General features: G+C 44.3%; 1 protein-coding gene across 2 annotated transcripts; it reads left to right on the forward strand.

The window, feature by feature from the left end:
- The first annotated feature begins 439 nt into the window (after window positions 1-439).
- Window positions 440-20,388, forward strand: LCT (lactase). Of its 2 annotated transcripts, XM_074145312.1 has the most exons (18): window positions 440-1,103; window positions 2,392-2,421; window positions 2,951-3,012; window positions 3,723-3,806; window positions 4,746-4,848; window positions 5,489-5,559; window positions 6,323-7,039; window positions 7,427-8,063; window positions 9,325-10,884; window positions 11,222-11,490; window positions 11,951-12,241; window positions 13,314-13,512; window positions 14,187-14,389; window positions 14,762-14,871; window positions 17,058-17,192; window positions 18,212-18,435; window positions 19,204-19,440; window positions 20,180-20,388. In XM_074145312.1, the coding sequence occupies exons 1-18, from the start codon at window positions 440-442 to the stop codon at window positions 20,386-20,388; spliced, it is 5,805 nt and encodes a 1,934-aa protein (XP_074001413.1). The 2 variants fall into 2 exon arrangements, with proteins under 2 accessions (XP_074001413.1, XP_074001414.1); XM_074145313.1 differs by lacking the exon at window positions 2,951-3,012 and having other exon boundaries at window positions 2,392-2,471; window positions 5,489-5,567; window positions 6,352-7,039.
- Window positions 20,389-20,709: the final 321 nt, after the last annotated feature.

The following is a 20,709-nucleotide window of genomic DNA, read 5'->3' on the forward strand; positions in this document are numbered from 1 at the left end:
CGTGGTGGCCCTCAGCCCCAGCAGTGCCGATAACTCTGCTCTCGCTATTTCCTGCATCCAGAGCCGTGCTGGAATTCCTCTTAAACCAAAAAAAGGCCAAGAGTAGGTGAAAAATACTATCTATTTATTTTATCTTCCTCTGAAATGGAGGCAGCATCAGCAAATGTCAGGTGACGTTCAAGTGTAAAGGGGAACCTGGGCGTCTCAGAAGATGTTGAACTTTCTTCAACTAATTGTTGACCTTTCTTCAGCTATTTGTTTGACTGTTTTTTGTATTGGCCTGTTTGTTCTTTATTAATTGAAAGTCCTGATTTGTTATCACTCTAGTGTCAGCCAGTTCTGGGAACATTTATCTGTGTAATAAGATAATTTCAGTTAAATATTACTTCTACTGTAATGTAAGTAGAGTGGAATAACTGTTTCTGAAGCAGGTCCAGAAATGAAGCTGGTTTGTAAGGCAGTCATCTTCTTTCTGTTAGTCTCTCCCAGCCTTGGGATAGATGAGGAATTTGCTCAGAATTTTATTGCCATTGCTGGACCTCTACCCAGCAAGTTAGCAAATGGATGGCGTCTGCAGAACCAAGTCCTACCCAAGGAACGTCAAGGCCCTGCTGTGGCTGAAGCCCATGATTACCTGTGCCAAGAAGATCTTGTGGCTTCTGAGCTGCCCCAGTACTTCTCCCACCTTCGGGAGGTGGGGGTGACACATTACAAAGTCTTCCTGCCGTGGGCACGCATCCTTCCCAAGGGGGATGCCAGGGAACCAGATGAAGCCCAAGTGCAGTGCAGCCAGGAGCTGCTCAAGACCCTGGTTGCTGCAGACCTCAAGCCGGTGGTAGTTCTGCACCACCAGAGTGTCCCTAGCGCCGTGGCCGCCCAGACCAAGGGTAGGAAAGCCAACGCTTTTGCTGACATTTTTGGGGAATACGCGGAGTTCAGCTTCCGTGTGTTTGGGTACCTGGTGGATGTGTGGCTCACCTTCAGCGACCTGCCGGAGGTCCTTCAAAGCCTGCCGTACAATGACCCCCAGTACCGAGCCCAGGCCCTCGCTGCTGCTCATGAGAGAGCCTACACCATCTACCATGAGAAATACTCACCAGCAGGTAAGGAGAATGGGGAGAGGGATTTTTTTTTTTATTATTTTAATATGACTTTTTCAGAAATATTTTGGGATTGGATTAAATGGCAACTGCTACATGCAGTCTGTGTGAATATGCTGTCAGTGCTCTCAGAATTGCATAGAAATCCTTGAGTATCCTTCAAATCCCTTATTTTGATAATTGTTTCATAATTACCTGGTAATTGCATTTTACTTGAAATGATAGCCAAAACAGTCGGGGATAATACCTATATATGTGTATGTGTGTATATTTATATTTAATCTTCTAAGCGTCAGGGAAGTGTTATATAGCCTCTGGCTAATTTGAACAGCAGAAGATAGTACTTCAAAAATTGTAATATTTCTAGATGTTTTTTTCTAAGGGCTGTTGTCCATATGCTCTTAATTTAAAGACCAGTAGATGCCCCTGGTGACCTGTAGACTCATACCGTTCATATACCAAACTTTAAATGTGTTGTATAATAAAAGTGGGACTGAGATTTAGGAAGAATCTTTGATTCCTGCTGGGTCATCTCATTTTTAAAGCTTTATTTATTAAAAGCCTTATTCCTATGTCATTGAAAACTGAGGTTGCAATTGCTACCATTTCAATTAAGAGAGGAAGACCATGCCATCAGTCAGTGGCTGTGCTATAACCTCTTATTCAGTAAGGCTTGATGTGTTCCCAAGGAATATAGCTTTGGAGCTCCAGACCTAGCTGAAGAGTCAGGTCAAATTCAACTGTCAGCCTTCCACCCAAAAGGTGGAAATCCTTGAAAATGTATTGACAAAATCCACTTAAACAAAATGGATCATGGTTTAAAATGGTATTTCTCATTTAATTGAAGTGAAATGCTTTTTTTTTAAACTTTAAAAAGTAATAATAATGTAACTTTAACAAGTTAAATAAACCAACATGAAAAATATTTACTTCTTAGCTCAAAATGAAAATAAATTATCAGTTAAAAATGCTTTAAAGTTACTCAGATCCAGTCTCATTCAATTTTATTTTTTTTCCTGTGTAAAATGACAAAGCCATAATAATCAAGCTATTTTGTAGATATATTTTTGTATACGTCTTCCTGACCCATAGAAGAAAGACTAAAAACTTCCTGAAATGTACCTCAAACATTCTGAAATCAGCTACCTAGGGCACTGTCTGATGATACACATCTTCAAAAGTTTTCAGCTTATTTTAAAAAAAAACCTGCAGTGAACTGAAATTTTTTGCTTGTCCTTAACACATCGCTAACAGACTGCCTCTTTCTTTTTTTTTTTTTTTTTTTCCCAAGGTGGAAAGCTGTCCATTGCTTTAGGAATGAGTCATACCTCGGATAGTGCTTCATCAGAATTGCTTTCAGTTTTCCCTCAGGTAACCCCTTAATAGAAATTATTTCCAAAATTATATAAATTTGATTTGATTTAACTTGATTTTTATGTACAGAATCAAGTGACATACTGCAAGTTATATAAAATTTTAGCAAATTGACTAATTGACCAATTTGGTAAATTTATTTATTTGATTAGTTTGATCATGTGAAGCTCGCTGATTAAAAAAATTACTTCAACATCATTTCTTGGCTAGTAAGCACTGATTGAGATATACGTGGAGGTGTATTTGATCTCATAATTGGCATTTGTAGCAATATGCATGCTTAGAAGGAGTCTGCAAAAAGTGTATTTTCTCTGCAAGTCTACTTAGTGCACCACCAAAGAAATAGATACTTTATTTTAAATAGCTGCTATTTAAAATAATCTGCTTATTATGTTAAAACACAGACGGAGCTGTGCTAACGGTGGTCTGGTTGCATGGGGATGGCGCGAAATGGGGAGAATGTAATCACTACGAAGATGACGAAATCCTTTCTGTAAAGACCAAAACCTCTATTAGTAGTTATCTTCACCTGGATGATGTTGATGTAGGATGTAGTGAACAAACGACAGCGCAGGTTTTTTTGCTTGTGTTCACAATTCTTCAAAATTTAGTAACGGGGTAAGGAGTGTTATAGGCATGACATTTCAAGGATATAAGCAAGGTGTGGTTTGTAGGGAGGGGAAAGGTGTTGTGTTAGATGAGCTGACTAGACTAGAAGAAAACCTTGGACTGAAAAATAAACTGAAATCAGTTTTTTTCCCACCTTCATCAGCTGGTTTAATAAAAGAATACAACCTATTCTCTTGAACTTGATTCTGGGGGGGAATAATTCTTGTGGTTTGGAATGATTAAAGATTTCTGAAGTGGACTTTCCCCAAAGGATTATGATAAGGCCTAACTGAACCACGTGGTTGCAAAGGTTTCCCTGTCTCATTCATCATAGACTTCTTCAGTCTTAGTAATTACCAACTGTAAATAATTAATATTAAATTCATAAAATACTCCTAGATTTTCATTTAGCTGTTTAAACTTTACTTTGTTTAGAAGGAGAGATCCAAAATGCATCTTCCCATACAGTACCCAGGTTGCATTTATTATATTATCCAGGGGTTCCGTATAGCTGTATGACTTCTTACTCCAGCAATAGATCTTTACCAAACACTTCACAATTTTATATATTTTTAATGTAATACCCGAAAAAAATACACTTTACATCCAGGATGATTCTTTTCTTCTTCTTGTTTCCAGGATTCGGTGGACTTTCTGTCTCTCAGCCTCCAGTACTATTGTGGAAATGAAAAAGATTTCTACAAGAAATTGCGTGTATTCCAGGTAACGTCATGCACAGTGTTAAAATTATAGCAGCAGACAACAGACCGTAAATAGCAGGGGAATTTCATGTTTCTTCATGCATGTCTAAACAGTTCTGACTTACTGTGAGAGCTCAAACAGCTACAGTGGGAAACAGCTGCATTCTGCTCACTGATTTCTCTGGTGTTATTCTGGCTTAAAAACAGGTGTTCGAAAGTGCTGGAAAGGATCATCTCGGTCAGTGCTGATTATTGATATATTAACAACTGGAATGGCATAATTATTTTGTACAGGACTGAAAAACCTTCTCTTTCACATCTTAAGCAGTATTTGATAAGCTGTTAGGCTGATATCTTTATGCAAAAAGATGCTATTTTATTCTCACATGGGTTCTGCAATGGTACTACCAAACTTGGCAACTCCTCATCAGTAGAAGCAGTGGTAGAAATGTTAATGAGAATGAGTTTGTGAAAGGATTATTAAATATTAAACCTCTGGTAGTGAATTGCATTCTTAAAATACATAAGATGAGAGTCATCCAGCATCTGAATAGCAGAACAAGGAGCTCCCCACGTCACCCATTCTCTTTAGGGTCTCAGCATGCTGCAATTTCTCTAAAAATCTGAAGTGGGTCAAATATTTATGGCAACAAATTCTTACCAAGTAAACTTTCCAAAAAGGACCTAGTTCCTTGTGCCTTTTCAGTGAGAGGTCGAACACTGAAAGTTTCTGGGGTTTATGGTTTGATTTGCATTGGGCTTTTTTTGGATCAGAGAAAAACAGTGGGTGGTATTTTACGCTTACTGTGTTGATTTATGAATTTAACTTTGAAGAACTTTATCACCGATTCTCAGTCTTCTATATATTTCCTATTCTGTGTTCAAAGCAACAAATGCCAAGAGCATGGTTTTGCTGGCTAATGCTTCTTTTCATACAAGTCTCTCATTCCTGGTTTTGCAGAATGTCTGGAAGGACACAGAGATCTTGATTTTTAGTTTAAAGTTCCTTGATTGTGGTTCCATGAAAGAGAATCCTTTCATATCACTAGCTGACATCGTCACAGGTGAGTGACACATTTCAAGAGGAGGAAAGATTTTTTTAGCTGAACTCTGCATAGCAAATTATAGAGGAAATTCAAAGTTGTCCGTGCTATTGATGAAGTAACTTCATGGTTTCTTTCATAGCCTTCTTGGAAAATTAAGGGTGGGTGGTGAGTATTGAGGGAGGGGAAGCAGGAAATCTACCCCAAAGCTTTTCATCATTTTCATCAGTGTCAAGGTGTGCTAGGGAAAGTTTAGATTGGATATTAGGAAAAATTTCTTTGCCTAAAGGGTTGTCAAGCATTGGAACAGGCTGCCCAGGGGAGTGCTTGAGTCACCGTCCCTGAAGGTATTAAAAAGACGTGTAGATGTGGTGCTGAGGGACATGGTTTAGTGGTGGACTTGGCAGTGCTGGGTTAACGGTTGGACTCAACGATCTCAAAGGTCTTTTCCAACTTAAATTAACCTATGATTCTATGATAATTTTTAACATGAAATTATAAATATCTAATAAAAAACTCAATATATTTGATCTGAGAAAAATAACTGTTAGTTATGAGAAGCACCTTGTTTCTAAAGGTGTAATTGTATGTACAAGCGTCATGCAGTCCATGGCATCTAAGTTGTGACCAAGTCCATCACTTACCACTTGGTTTTTTTCAGCTATTAATAAAGAAGAGGCATATATGATTGGGTATGACGTGAATGAGTTCCTGGACTTCTCATCATCTCATGTTTTAAGGTACAGTTTTTGTCCCTTAAATCAGATACTATAATAAAATGGTGTCCTCTAGAAACCTGTGTGAAGGCAGGCACACAGTTTTAGCTGTAAAGTCTGCTGTTAGCTGCTGAAAGGACCGGAAAGGAACATCCTTCTGCTGAGCTCAGTCTCTTGCTATTACAGACAATCCTCTGTCCTACTATTACAGGCCATGCAATCCTCTTCCACTCTCCCATCCTTGGTTACCCAGAGCGCACCTTCAAGCCAATAATAACAAGTACATTCTCCAAGGCTTCTGTTCTTTTCAAGAGAAAACCAGCTAGAAATAAATAGAGACTTTCCTAGGAGAGAAGCCAATTGTGCCTGCAGAAGTGTAGATGTCATTGTGCAGGGAGATGCTAAGGAATACAGAAGCAAGATCCATGAGTTTTAGTTTATCCCACAGAAACTCAGGAGAGCAGTTGTAGCACGTGGAATTGCTACACACTGCAAGGATTTTGTTTGCACCTTTGGCCTCACTGTACTGAATTGTGAGGCTCTGACCTGCCTTAGAAATAATTAGAAATAAGAAATGCATTAGATATACAGCTCTTGAGCTGCTCTGCAGTTTGCTCGTGGCACTCCACCTTCATCCGCTAGCTGGATGGCAGTAGGTGGGACTGATCAGATGACAAAGGAACTATACCCTAAATGCCTTGTGTAAGCTGAATAGGAAGCAAACGATTCTTTTATCCTCTGTGTTTGCAAGTTCTGTGGCACTGGCATCCACCTTGGAGATTTTAACTTCTTTTTATTCTATTTCCAGCAAAACAAATACTCTACAGAAGAACTCAGATGCTGTTCTTGCCCCTCGCTCCTCCTACCAAACCGTTTGGGAAATGTTTGCTCAACAGTCTGAACTGGAGAGGGATTTGTTTCTGCAAGATATTTTCCCAAGTGGTTTCCTCTGGGGCACGTCCACAGGTGCCTTTAACATTGAAGGAGCTTGGGCCGAGGATGGGAAAGGAGAGAGCATCTGGGACCACTTTGGGCATGCAGGTCATGTCTACATGAACCAAACCGCAGATGTGGCATCTGACAGCTACTATAAAACCAGCTATGACATTTACCTACTTAGGGGTCTTCATCCTCAACTGTACAAATTTTCTATATCCTGGCCTAGAATTTTCCCCTCTGGCACCAATGAGACCATCAACTCCAAGGGTGTTGATTATTACAACCAATTAATTAACCGGTTGCTAGAGTCTAACATTCAGCCCATGGTGACTCTGTTCCACTGGGACCTCCCACAAGCTCTTCAGGTTCTCGGTGGCTGGCAGAATGACAGTATCATAGATGCTTTTGTAAACTATGCAGACTTCTGCTTTTCCGCTTTTGGGGATCGGATCAAGTTCTGGATTACTTTCCATGAGCCTTGGGTTATCAGCTACGCTGGTTATGGCACCGGAGAGCATCCTCCAGGAATCACTGACCCAGGAGTAGCATCTTACAAGGTAGGGACACAGGATTAACTGAGATCCTGCAGCTGCCGTTGTTGTGTTGTTTCCCTCTGATGGTTCTATACTTTAACTATGTTCTGGCCTAATGTGGCCTCTGAGACAACTATTGGCTTGTTGGATTTATGATACTTGCAAAAAATGGTTTAATTAGTGGATGCTAGATGTTTTCATTTTATTTTTCTATTCTGAAGGCTGGTGTTGATGGGCAGCCAGATTCTTCTGCTTATTCCAAAACCTACTGCACTCTCTGGCTACGACTATTTTTTTGCCACTGTTTCTTCTTTTGGATGGAGACAACATTCTTACATGGCAATAATCTCAACGCTTAAGGGTTCCTGTGCAAAGCAGTGTGTCATGTGTTCCTCTTCTTTCTGCCCCCAGGTGGCTCATACCATTCTCAAGGCTCATGCCAACGTCTGGCACCTGTACAATGACAAATACCGCTCTCGGCAACTCGGAAAGGTGGGATTGGTGCTGAACTCGGACTGGGCTGAACCCAAGACTCCAACCAACTCAGAGGATGTGAGGGCATCTGAGAGGTACCTGCAGTTCATGCTTGGCTGGTTTGCTCACCCTATATTTGTTAATGGAGATTACCCAGATGTCCTGAAGGCGCAGATCCAGGAAGCAAACCAGCAGTGCCCCACAACAGTTGCACAGCTGCCTCTCTTCACAGAAGAGGAGAAGTCCTGGGTGAAAGGGACTGCAGATTTTTTTGGCCTCTCCCATTACACTTCCCGCCTGGTCAGTGCTGTGACTAACAGGACCTGCACACCAAGCTACGAGAGCATCGGGAACTTCTCCCTGCATGTAGATCCCTCTTGGCCACAGACCGCCTCTTCTTGGATCCACGTGGTCCCTTGGGGATTAAGAAGGCTGCTGAAGTTTGTGTCCCAGGAATATACAGGGACAAAGATCCCGATTTACATAGCAGGAAATGGTATGCCAGCGGAAAATCTTATTAATGACACTCTGCGAGTGGATTATTTCCGCCGGTACATCAATGAGGCTCTAAAAGGTATGGAGAAATTTATTTACTTATTTTAATGGTGGCAGCTGGTTATTCTGTCCTTCCCGTGGTAGTGAACTTTAGAACATCATCTCTTGCATTAGAGATATGGGGTCAGCTGCCTATTGTGTATGTAGTGTGACCTCATATACTTCAGCCCATTTGGTGTCCATTCTGTTTAGATACAGGAACAGATTTTTCATATATATGGATTAATGTAGCCTGGACCTTAACATCAGTCCCTCTGTGAGAACAGTGTTTTTATAGTTCGGCTTCCCTGGACATGATTTGCCTGCAGGCAGGCTCTTGCCTCTACATATCTCATATATCGTGAGAAAGATGTCTTTACTGATTCAACAGATCTAACTGACAGCATCCGGTACCATTTCAGGTTAGAATTTTTAGGGAGATATTTATATCTCAATCATTTTGACCAAGGTTCAAGGTATGGTTGTATCTTTGCAAACCGTGTATCAATTGACGTAAAAATAATATTAGTGACTTAAGTTCTGGACAGGTGTAGAGATTAGAGATTTGACTGATAGTCTCTTGAGATACACAAATCAATGCCATCAGGAAAACTTTATTAAATATGCTGTATTAAATAGGTCGGTGATCAGTGTGCAGCATTTGATCTTCTTGACCTACTTCTCAACATACTGATAGAAATGTTAAAAGAGCTACAGAAAACAAAATTTAGCATTGCTTTTATGCCTCAGCAGAAGTAAATAAGATGAACTGCCTATGGGAAGTGAACTTGTCTGCAATGAGGGATATTTAGTGCTTTTTTGCAGGCAATGGTGTGAGGAAGGATGCTGGACTTGCCTCTGCTGGTATTGGATATACTGTTCTGCTAAAAGAAACTCTCTTGTGCTCAGGGAAGATGGGCAGCACTAGCTACATGTCATGTTTCAGTTTAACTACAGTGTTAAATCTAAAAGTGCACCATATACCTAAACTGATGAGTTGTGCTTGAAAACGAGAACACAGGGAAAGGGATAGCAGCCCTGTACTTGGATATCTCTTGACTAATATTTATTTTCTCAAGCATTTTTCTCACTGTGCCTTAGACCAGCTCCTGTTACAGCGCTGGCTGCTTTTCTTGCCAGGTACTCGAATTGTTTTGGTGGGGGGAGCGTTGCCTAAAAGACCATTTGTAGGCATTTGGCTTATTGCACTGTTCCCCTCAGTTGTGGTGCTTATTTTGTGCTGTGCTCTGTTCAGAAAATGTTCACGTGAATAACGGTGTCTTGTACTGTTTCTGTGACAGCGGTAAAACTGGACACAGTTGATGTTCGGTCATATATTGCTCGATCTCTGGTTGATGGCTTTGAAGGCCCAGCAGGGTACAGCCTAAAATTTGGGCTGCATCATGTGAATTTTGAAGACAGCAACAGACCAAGGACTCCCAAGGCATCTGCTTATTTCTATTCCAGTGTTATTGAAAAAAATGGTTTCCCATTCAAAGCCTTGGACAGATTTTCTACACCAGTGGCATTTGACCTACCCATGTCATCAAAGTTGCCGAATTTACCAGCATCAGAAGTTCCCTCCAAGGCAAAGGTTGTCTGGCATAAGTTTTCATCTCAAACAGACTTTGAAAGGGACATGTACTTTTATGGGACATTCCCAGAGGACTTTACATGGGGTGTGTCTTCTTCTGCCTACCAGATAGAGGGAGGTTGGGATGCCGATGGCAAAGGACCCAGCATTTGGGATAACTTCACCCATGTCCCAGGGAATATAAAGAATAATGATACTGGAGATATAGCTTGTGATAGCTACAACAAGGTGGAGGAAGACATTTACCTGCTGAGAGCATTAGGGGTCAAGAACTATCGTTTCTCCCTGTCCTGGCCTCGAATTTTCCCCAATGGAAGGAACAACTCCATAAACAGCCATGGAGTTGACTACTATAACCGTCTCATTGATGGACTGGTTGCAAACAACATCACTCCAATTGTCACTCTCTACCACTGGGACCTGCCACAAGCTCTCCAGGACATTGGTGGCTGGGAAAGCAGTGCGCTGATTGACCTGTTTGATAGTTTTGCAGACTTCTGTTTCCAGACCTTTGGGGACAGGGTGAAGTTCTGGATTACGTTCAATGAACCCCAGGTCATTGCCTGGGCTAGCTACGGCTCTGGGGAATTGCCACCCAATGTCAAAGACCCTGGCAGCGCTCCCTACAAGGTTGCCCACATCTTACTGAAAGCTCATGCCAGGGTTTACCACACATATGATGACAAATACAGAGTGAGCCAGCAAGGGGTCATTGCTCTGTGTCCCAACATTGACTGGGTTGAGCCGAAGACACCAAGCGACCCCAAGGACATAGAAGCTGCAGACAGGTACCTGCAGTTTTTGGTGGGGTGGTTTGCACACCCGATTTTCAAAAATGGGGACTACCCCGAGGTCATGAAGTGGAAAGTTGGGAACAGGAGTGAGCTCCAGAACCTGCCATCGTCTCGCCTCCCGGTTTTCACAGCGGAGGAGCGTGACTACATCAGAGGCACGGCAGATGTCTTCTTCTTCAACACCTACACCTCCAAAATTGTAACCCATGCAACGACCCGGTTGAGTCCTGTCTCTTATGAGTATGACCAGGAAGTTTTAACAAAGGTTGACAGCTCGTGGCCTTCCTCAGCTGTTACTGGCCATCGGGCTGTGGCCTGGGGGCTGAGGAGGCTATTGAACTGGATCAAAGAAGAATATGGAAATCCCCCAATATACATAATTGAGAATGGGGTGGGGTTAAAGACCAAATCAAGTATTGATGACAATACCAGGATATTTTACTACAAAACGTACATCGATGAAGCTTTAAAAGGTACCAGTGTTTGCTTTTGTTCTGTTGCTGTTGTGTATCTCCTCTCTAGATTTCTGGTTGCTTTATTCTTCTCAAGAATAGTTTTTAAAAGTGATTGATATCAGTCTTTAAATATTCGGAACACAATATAAGCACAGGGTTTCTTTTTATGTTCTTCTTTGCATGACTGTTTGTATTTTGTATCCTCCAACTATGAAGAGTCTCTTAACGATCCTAGTTGACCAGTGCCAGCTTTATGATACCAGAAGCGTGTCAATGCTCACATGTGAATTCCCTCTGGTTTATTTAACGTGCGATTACACTACTGACGCTCTTCCATTTGTTTCTGGTCTTTCAGCTTACAAATTGGATGGTGTTAATCTGAAAGGATACAATGCCTGGTCTTTTATGGATAACTTTGAATGGTTGACCGGTTATGATCCAACATTTGGATTGCACCAGGTTGATTTTGACAATCCCAACAGGCCAAGAACCCCAAAGCGCTCTGCTGTGTACTATGCAGAAATCATCCGCAATAACGGTATCCCATTGCCAAAGGAAGATGAATTTTTATATGGAGAGTTTCCAAAGAACTTTTGGTGGAGTGTAGCAACTGCAGCGTATCAGGTTAGGAAACCAAGACGGAATCTTACAGTATCTGTGGATAGTTAATTCATTTTGGATGAGACACCTACTGCTTTTCTAACATTAGGTTTTAACCATAATTGAAGATTAGTGTAACAACTGCTGTCAAAGGGTGGAACTTGGAGATAATTAAGGGCATGGTTATACCAGGAATTGAGACAGCAGCATGGGCTTCACAAGAGCCAGCCAACGTGGAGCAGCAGGTGAACTGACACAGTGCCTGTTCGGTGACATTGTCCTTTGCTAATATGTCCTACTTTGAGGCCCAGGAGGTCTTACTAGTTCAGTACAGCAAAAACATTGCTATTTCTAGTCTTAAGTTGATAAGTCAAAATACTGTGTGGTGCCACAAAGACTTGCAAGCTGAAATCTTTGCTAAGCCAAGACCTAAATTTGGGGTTTACTAACAATTCCCCTCCCCCTGCCCCATCTTCAATTACAGATTGAGGGAGGATGGAGAGCAGACGGGAAAGGACTTAGCATTTGGGACAAATTTTCTCACACTCCTTTGAAAATCAGCAACGATGACACAGGAGATGTAGCTTGTGACAGCTACCACAAGATTGAGGAGGATGTGGAAATGCTGAAAAGCCTCAAGGTGTCTCACTATCGCTTTTCAATCTCCTGGTCCCGCATTCTCCCAGATGGGACCACCAGATACATCAATGAAATGGGACTGAACTACTATGAACGGCTTATCGATGCTCTGCTGGCAGCTAAAATTATGCCTCAGGTAACTAAAACCGGTGACTTTCAGGTAACTAAAAAACAGCAGAACCCAAGTCTGATGCTCAGAGCACACGTGTGTGTTCACATCCACGCCCTCCTTCACAGAGAAGTTGTTTTTCATCGTATTCTGCAAGGAAACTTGGTTTTTGCGTAAGCAAATGAACTGAGGATATAGTGATATGTTAGATGTTACTACCCAGAAAGATCGCAGTAACCTTACTGTTGGCTGTTTCCAATTACCTTCTCGTTCCTCATGTGCTTAGAAGTGGATTCCACAAAGACCTATGCAGTGATCTTCCCAGAGACTGAGGTGAGGCCGACCAACCTGGAGTTCTCAGGATCCTCCTTGCCTTTCTTGGAGATGGGTGTAATGTTGTTATTTTCCCAGGAGTCACGAAGCTCTGCTGATCCGTGTGGTTTATCACATACAAGGGACAGTGACCTCACCACTGCACTAATGGGCTCTTTCACCACTGTTGAGGGAATCTGACCTGTCCCCATAGACTTAGACACATGTAGCTGTTTTCTGCTTCTGCCTGTAGCTTCCCCGCCGCTGGCCGTCCCTGCACGCCCCAAACCATGCAGGGAGTGCACGCGGCTGCACCACAGAGGGGGCACGCCAGGAATATCTACACAAGCATCAGATCACGCCTGAGCAAACTTGTGCCTTCATGGCGTTGCTCCAGACTGGTCCAACGCAGGTACCAGCCTGACCAGGTGTTCTGTGGGACTGTATTTCACCCGAGAGGCAGTGCAGGTGCAGCCATTCTTCACTGACGAGTTCTTGCTGTTACAAGGTTGTGGTGGTTTTTTTGGTAAAAGCTTCACCTTCACCATCAGGCAGTCCCTGGAGTCCCAGTCATTTCCCCACATCCTAAAGAAACTGAAACACTGGCAAAAATGGTATTTTCCTTGAGTGCATGAGTGACCGCTACAAAAACCAAACACCATTAGGAACAGGGAGCTGCAGACCAAAGCACAGTTTATTTCTGTTCATAAATGAGGCTGGGTTACTGTCCTTACTTCCAAAAATGAGTGACTGGTTGAGTCTTTTCTCTTTCTGTCTTTCCTCACAGGTTACCCTCTATCACTGGGACCTCCCGCAGGCGCTGCAGAACGTCGGTGGGTGGGAGAATGATACCATAGTTCAGAGGTTTAAGGAATATGCTGAGCTCCTTTTCCAGAGACTGGGTGATAAAGTGAAATTTTGGATAACCCTCAATGAACCCTACAACACTGCATACTGTGGCTATGGCGTTGGGACAGCCGCTCCAGGTAAGGCTGCTGGGCCTGGCCTCAGAGCCTTCACAGCACTGTGGGTACAACTCCCTCTTATGCTGCAGTAGGTGCTAAGGGCTTGCAAAGGTAGGGCAAGGAAGACGGTGTGGTGGCGATAAATGGGGCCTGGACTTCTGTGGTATGGTGAACAGGTCCTTCTTTCACTTTGCCCCCTCCAAAACCCATCCTCCTTCTTCTGCTCCTCCAAACCATCCCTCTTCTGCCACCTCTGGATTACACTTGCTGTCTGGAGCAGACCCCATTTCCAGGCCAGCTCCAGGGACTGTGGAGAAGGGTTAGGGCTGGAGGAGGGCAGAAGCAGGCGAAAGGGAGAGCTGGGAGTTGGCGTGAACACACAGCTTTCTCCTCTCTGTCCTGGCAGCCCTGCACGGGCAGAGATCTGAACCAGTCCGTGTCCCACCATGGGGGAGGACAGTGCAGCGTGGGGGTCCTGCACAGCCTGCCCCCTGCAGCTGTGACTTCAGGTGTCCCCGACAAAGCAGTGACCTCAGCCCAGGGCTGGGTCCGAGGGCACCAGTTGCTGCATGTTTATTCATTTACTGGTGGGCAGTTCTGGGTGTCCTGGGTGTTGCGCTAACCCAGGAAGCAGCCGCTGAGAGAGAAAGCTGGGAACTGCTGCTCCACAGCCTGTGCTGTCGCTGTCTCTGCAGGAATCTCCGTTCGGCCAGGGCGAGCCCCCTATGTGGTGGGGCACAACTTAATAAAGGCCCATGCGGAAGCCTGGCACCTCTACAATGAGACCTACCGGGCGAAGCAGGGAGGATTAATCTCTATCACCATCAACTCTGACTGGGCAGAACCAAGGAACCCACACAACCAGGAGGACGTCGAAGCTGCCAGACGGTACTTGCAGGTACAGAGACACCCTGTCCCAGCTCTCCCTGCTGCTCCTGGGTTTGTTTGTGGTGGCACCCCCCTTCTCTGGGTGCTGGAGATGCCCAGAACCCAGGTCAGCATCTCACTGAAAGTAAATTATGAGCCTGAGGTATCACTGCAAGGAAATGTATCACCCTCTTCTGGTGGCTGATGACGCATGCAACAGAAATCAGACAAAATAGGGTTGCAGTGACAAAATTACTGCCATCATATGGGCATCCCCGGGTATTGCGATGTGCCTCTTCATTATAAATTGAGGTACTACCTGTAAAGCAGCACATGAAGGAGAAATGGTTAAATCACTTGTTTTGATACATAATTTATCCTTCTCCCTTATTTCCTGCCTTAGTTTCTCCTAGGTTGGTTTGCTCATCCCATTTTCAAAAATGGTGATTATAATGAAGTGATGAAAAAGAGGATTCGGGACCGCAGTCTGGCGCAGGGTCTCAAGCAGTCCCGGTAAGAGCCCAGGCACATGCCTGCTTTTGTTCTGCTTCCTGTGCTGAAACCTGCTTTTCTGATAGAAGAGCTAAATTTCACCGATTCTATTGCAGTCTTGCTGTAAAAATCTTACCGTATTCCCACAGAAAAACTCCAGCGTGCATTTTGCCTGTTCCCTCTCTTTACCTCTCTTGCAAACTAAATGTACTGATATAACACATCTTTGGGGCAGTAAGTTAGCAGCTCAGGGTGATACAGTACAAGCTCTGCATTAGACACGGTGCTTCACCTGGTGACCACAGTAAATGTGTTCTAACATCTCTTAAAACTCTGTACTGAACAACTCGAGCACTGAGAACTCAGCGGTCCCTCTGAATTATGTTTCTCATTTTCCACTCCCATTAATTTTCTTAACGTTATTGTGGTAGCAGCGCTCCATCATCAGTGTTTTTCCTTTTCTCTCCCTTTCTAGGCACATATAAGGGAAGCTCTTTTTCCCTCTTGCCTTTAATAGCAATTTAATGGGGTACATTAGATCTGGGGTGAGTCCTGATCGTTCCTCTCTGAAAATGTGAAAGATCACCTGTTTTTGAAATAAGGCAGATGGTGGAAGAGTCAGGGTGTGCTCTGCTGCAAAGATTCTTCAAGATTCAAGTTATGCTTTTATATGTGCCTAGAACTCTTGCGTTCTTAGGCACTTTTTTGGCTACCTTATTTCTTCTCTGGCGGTTGCTGCCATTAATAAGGCAGCGAAGTCACTGTATGATGCTTTATGAGATAACATGCCCAAGCATCTCAGTCTGGGGAAGATGTCCTGTCCTCAATCTAAGCCTGCGAACTCTCAACCATCACCCAATCGATCGCCAGGAGCACTGGCTGCATTTTCAGCAGGGGCTGCCTGGAGGACCTAATTCGCAGGATTTTCTCCTTTTTCTGGCTAAAAGAGAGCTGAAACCTCCCTCTTTGCTCCAGGGTACCCTAGATGTCCCTGACTCTGTAGGGCTGCAGATCCCAAAGGGGATGTTCTTCTCTGAGGAGACCTCCCTTTTGAAGGGAACTAAGCTCTTTGGGATTAAATGGTAGAGTCCACGCACAGAGCCGAGTTCCCAGTTTCTCCTGGGTTTTTCTGTGTTCCTCCAGAAGGATCATGCTACCTCCCCTTGTGCTTGTGGTGCTGGTACAGGGATAACAACATTATACATGGTGTGTGTTCAAAGGATGGATCGCAAGGAGAAAGCTCAGAAGCTTTTCTTGTTTCCTGTGTAGAAGCCAGAGTTTATGAGACAACACTGTATCAGCCTCTGCCATGACAGCAGGGACTTCTGCTGCCACACAGAGAAAAGCAGAGCAGGTCCCAGGGTCACCATTCCAGAAGTGCCTCACATTCACCTTCTTTGATTTTCTTTTATCCTGTTCTAGAGCTTGTTTGCACCCAACATTTCTCACCAGCACTGTCCTGGCGACTGCTCAAAGCCACTTGACATCCTTGCTTCAAGGCCTTTTGCCCCACCTGAACACGCTTAAGAACCGGCACTTGAAGAAAAAGGGGTTGCTTGGTCTAGTTAGAGGTTGTTGAGCTGTGGTTTCCATTTTTATGTCTGTTAGTTATCTTCCTTCCCCTTTCCCTTGAGCTTTTAGACACCTCAATGAATCTATCTTCAACAACCTTCAGCAGTGAAGGCAGACCCTGTCCAAATTTAACCCTTTGGGATCCCACAGCTGGGAAGAAACCTATGTCTAAAGGCAAGAAGGTCATGTGTCACTTTTATAGATGCTCTTAGGGCAAAAGAGTTTCTGATTTCTCTGACTAGAAGTGCTTTTGAGCTGGAGCACAGCAAGACAAAACACACAGAAGAACGGGTAAGTAACACCCGTGTCTCCAGTTCTGTTTCCCGCTCCAGAACAAGTGTTACTTAATGGTTGGTGGCCCCAAGAGCCTGGCAGCAGCTCTGCGCTCAGGTCCTCTCTCTGCCGCTAACTTCTCATCTGACCACGAGCAGGGCCTCTAGCCATCAGGTGTCCCTTTCAGGATAGGGGAAGGTCTGTTCCTCTCTTGGAGACCATTAGATCAGGCAGCATAAATCGCATATTCTAGCAAAAGTTTAGTTTAGTTTATACTCTGTGACTGGGGAGCAGAAGAAGGGGAAATCCTGAAAAGACGTACATTTTGAGTGGTTTATGCTTTTCCCTGTTTTCTGTTGCAGACTTCCAGAATTTACTGAAAGTGAAAAGCAAAGAATTAAAGGCACGTATGACTACTTTGGGCTAAATCACTATACTACAGTTTTAGCATACAACTTGAACTATCCTGCTGGCGTTCTGTCCTATGACTCCGACAGGTAAGAGACGAATATACATTATGGCTCAAGTAAAATACGTGCTCCTGGAGCCTGGGCCAACTGAGCAATGTAAACTGAGAGCAAATAAAGCCATGAGACACATAATTTAAGCTGTTATAATCAGCGATAGGGAAAATATCCCCAAATAGTAGCTGTGGTAACACCGTTATTTTCGCACAAGTCCAGGAACAGCCCTTTTTTCGCAGAGCTGATGATAAACGTGAATATTTAAAACAGAACAAAGAAAATGTACTAAAGGAAGGAATCTGCGCTTGTGAGTCTCCCAATGGTTTGGGATCACCTGTCAGCAATATTTATCGTATTTCCTGCCCCCGCTCTGCAGTTTGAACTATCAGATTATCCTGGTTTACAGACGCTGCTCCATTTTCTGTTAAACAGTTGTTTGCTCCCTCACCACAGCAGGCAAATGTAAGTTCAAAGCCTAAACAGCTAAATCCCTTCACGGGTAAGTATACGTAAGTCAGGATTTTTATCTTCAAAAGGTAAACAGCAGGAGCTTACCACTCTTTCTGATAAGCATTATGGTAACGGTGGGACCACACGTGGAGGTGAACGTTGGCTGTTTTCTGAAACGTTTCCACAGAGAATATATAAAATTATTATAATGTCCCTTTGCTGCTGCATCCCAGCCCCTCTGGTTCAGCCCCCTGGAAGGACACTGGGCTCAGCCCGTGCCACAACGTCACCTCTGGTTCGGTTTCTTTACGGTGAGGGTGCCAGAGCCCTGGAACAGGCTGCCCAGGGAGGTTGTGGAGTCCCCTTCTTTGGAGATTTTCAAGACCCGCCTGGATGCAGTCCTGAGTAACATGCTCTAAGCAATCCTGCTTCGGCAGGGGAGTTGGACTAGATGATCTCTGTGGTCCCTTCCAGCTCTAAAAATTCAGTGAAATGCAGTGAAATTCCCGCAGGGCTCGGCACTGCGTTTCCCAGCCCTGTGGCAATGAGGTGCCAGGCACTTGGGACTGGTCCCTTGACTGATGCGTCCTCCTCCTCCGCAGGGGTGTAGCCTCAGTGAGCGACCGCAGCTGGCTGAACTCAGGTTCCCTCTGGCTAAAGGTGACACCCTTTGGTTTCCGAAAGCTCCTGAGATGGATAAAGGAAGAGTACAACGACCCTCCCATTTATGTGACTGAAAACGGGGTCTCGGAAAGGGGAGCCTTGGACTTCAATGACACTTGGCGAACGCATTACTATCGGAGCTACATTAACGAAGCGCTGAAAGGTAGGAATGATTATTTAAATTTGATCTGCCCTCACATTTGCAAGTTACACGCTGACATTTTTTTTTTGCTCTGTGTCCATTTCTGCGAGCCTTTGGGGCTGGCAGAGACTGCCCATGGATAGCTACCACTCTGCAAGGAAAGGTCATCTGAAGGAAGAACAAAGCCTTGGGTTCAGCAGGGCAACCGCAGCGTCCTATACAGCTGCATCTGGCAAGAGAGGGTGCTACTGCTTGATGGAGAGCTAGTTTGACTTCCAGTTTGACTACTGCTGTGTCTAAAAACTGCATCTTTTTAAAAAAACACAGCAACAGTCAAGCAACAATGGGGAAGGGCTTTTCCAGTTTGCTTCTCTGAGGTACTGGGAGCTGCTGGCCAGATATCTGTTCCAGAAGTGCTCGTTTACTGCCTTTCAGTAACGAGGTCCAACAAGCCCTTGTTTAAGCAGCAGTTGCATGCTGATGGCTTTTCTTCTCTGTTCCTAAAGCTTTCATTGGACAAAAGCTTTGATTTTGGGGGCAGAGAAAAGCTGTCTCCAGTCCTGGCTGGCTGACCGAGCTACCCTGGCTGTCGTTAGCTGTAACTACCTCAAAGCACCTCAGCTAAGGCAACACAGGAGAGGCGGGAAGGGGGAGATGGTGAAAGCAATGAGGCCGAAGTGGCAATAACCTCAGTGTCCTGGGGTATCTCCCCGCCGCTGCTGGCCCAGTGGTGACACCTCCTTCTCACCCGGCTGCAAAATAACCTCTTTTCTCTGGTCCCGGCAACAGCCGTTGTGCTGGATGGTGTCGACCTGCGAGGCTACACCGCGTGGACGCTGATGGACAACTTCGAGTGGGCAGTGGGCTTTGATGAAAGGTTCGGGTTCTATCACGTGAATTTCACAGACCCCGACTTGCCGCGGCGCCCCAAGGCCTCTGCCAGGTTCTACTCGCAGATCATAAACTGCAACGGGTTTCCAGACCCAGCAACGGGCTCACATCCCTGTCTGGAACCGGAGCCTGAAGGTAAGCGATGCCGCAGAAATCCTGCCTGTGTGTCTATCAGATTCTAATCCCAAAACGTTTCCATAATCTGTAGTCTTTAAGGACACCACCATTTTTACGGGCTGCAGTAGCGCAATGACTAATCATCAGTCTTTGTTCAGACTGAAGACATTCCTGTGGAACGGTCGCTTCTCCATGCAAAACCAGAACACCTAAATTTTGAGCGACAGCACCTTGATACACGCCTGTCTCCAAAAAGCAGCAAAAAAGTTATTCCATTCCACTTTTCTCTGATTAACAGAACTGGCCAAGAGGTTTTCCTCGGCACACACACTCAGCGTTACCACATCACTCTTTCTAAACGGTTTTAAAAACTTTATATGAATCTGTGTTTGGGGTAAGCCTTCAGAAATATTGATTCTTTTGTCATTTACATTCTCTGACCTAGAGGAGTCCATCCAACAGCAACCGTTGTTGGGGTGGGGGTTTTAAATAATTGTTTTTATTAGCTTTTTGGGCTAACCACAGCTGCCAGAGACCAATCACTGCTCCTGGGGTCTCGCTATGAGCCTCAGTTGTGCTTTTACTCCAAGCTGGGACTGTGTCAATCCCTGATCCCAAAGTATTCCAGCTACCGCCAGAGCACTGCGTCGCGCCACCGGAAGCCTTGCAGAGGCAGGAAGCAGCAATGCACCCTACATACGAGAGAGCTGACCTCAGGCTGTGTCCTAATGCTTCCTTATTGTTTTCCCAGGGACAGTGACACCAACAGACACCGCCCCAGCCCCGGCCGACAGCGTGCACTTTTTGGGACTGGAGTTAACATCACATAGTGCAGAAACAGCGCTGTATGTGCATTTTGCTCTTTGTGTTGTTGCAGTGTTGGTCTTGGCTCTTCTCGCATACAAGTATGGAAAATTATCCAAAAGATCCCGTAAACGAACACACATGGAACTTCATAAACTGTAAAATTTTCACTTGCTAGTATCTGTTTGGTTTGTTTTTTATGAAAAAGCCTGCAGCACTAGGAAAAGAAACCTGCTTGTCCTACTGCAACTGTGTCTTGCCTTAGAGATGGCTCCTTATCATTTTGTTGTTTGCTTACCAACTTTAAAATACAAAAGAAGTTTTCTCCTATGGTAACTGTCTCTTCTCTCCCCAGGTGTTATTAATTTGTTTTCTTAAAGACAAAATTAAAATTGCGTGTTCCTATCCGCATAAGGATTCCTAGCTGGAACTTTCATCTGTTCTGTCTTCATGTCCCCTTGGATGATGCAGGGCTCTTTGAGG

The sequence above is a fragment of the Numenius arquata genome, chromosome 3 (genome assembly GCF_964106895.1).
Source record: "Numenius arquata chromosome 3, bNumArq3.hap1.1, whole genome shotgun sequence".
Classification (NCBI taxonomy): domain Eukaryota; kingdom Metazoa; phylum Chordata; class Aves; order Charadriiformes; family Scolopacidae; genus Numenius; species Numenius arquata.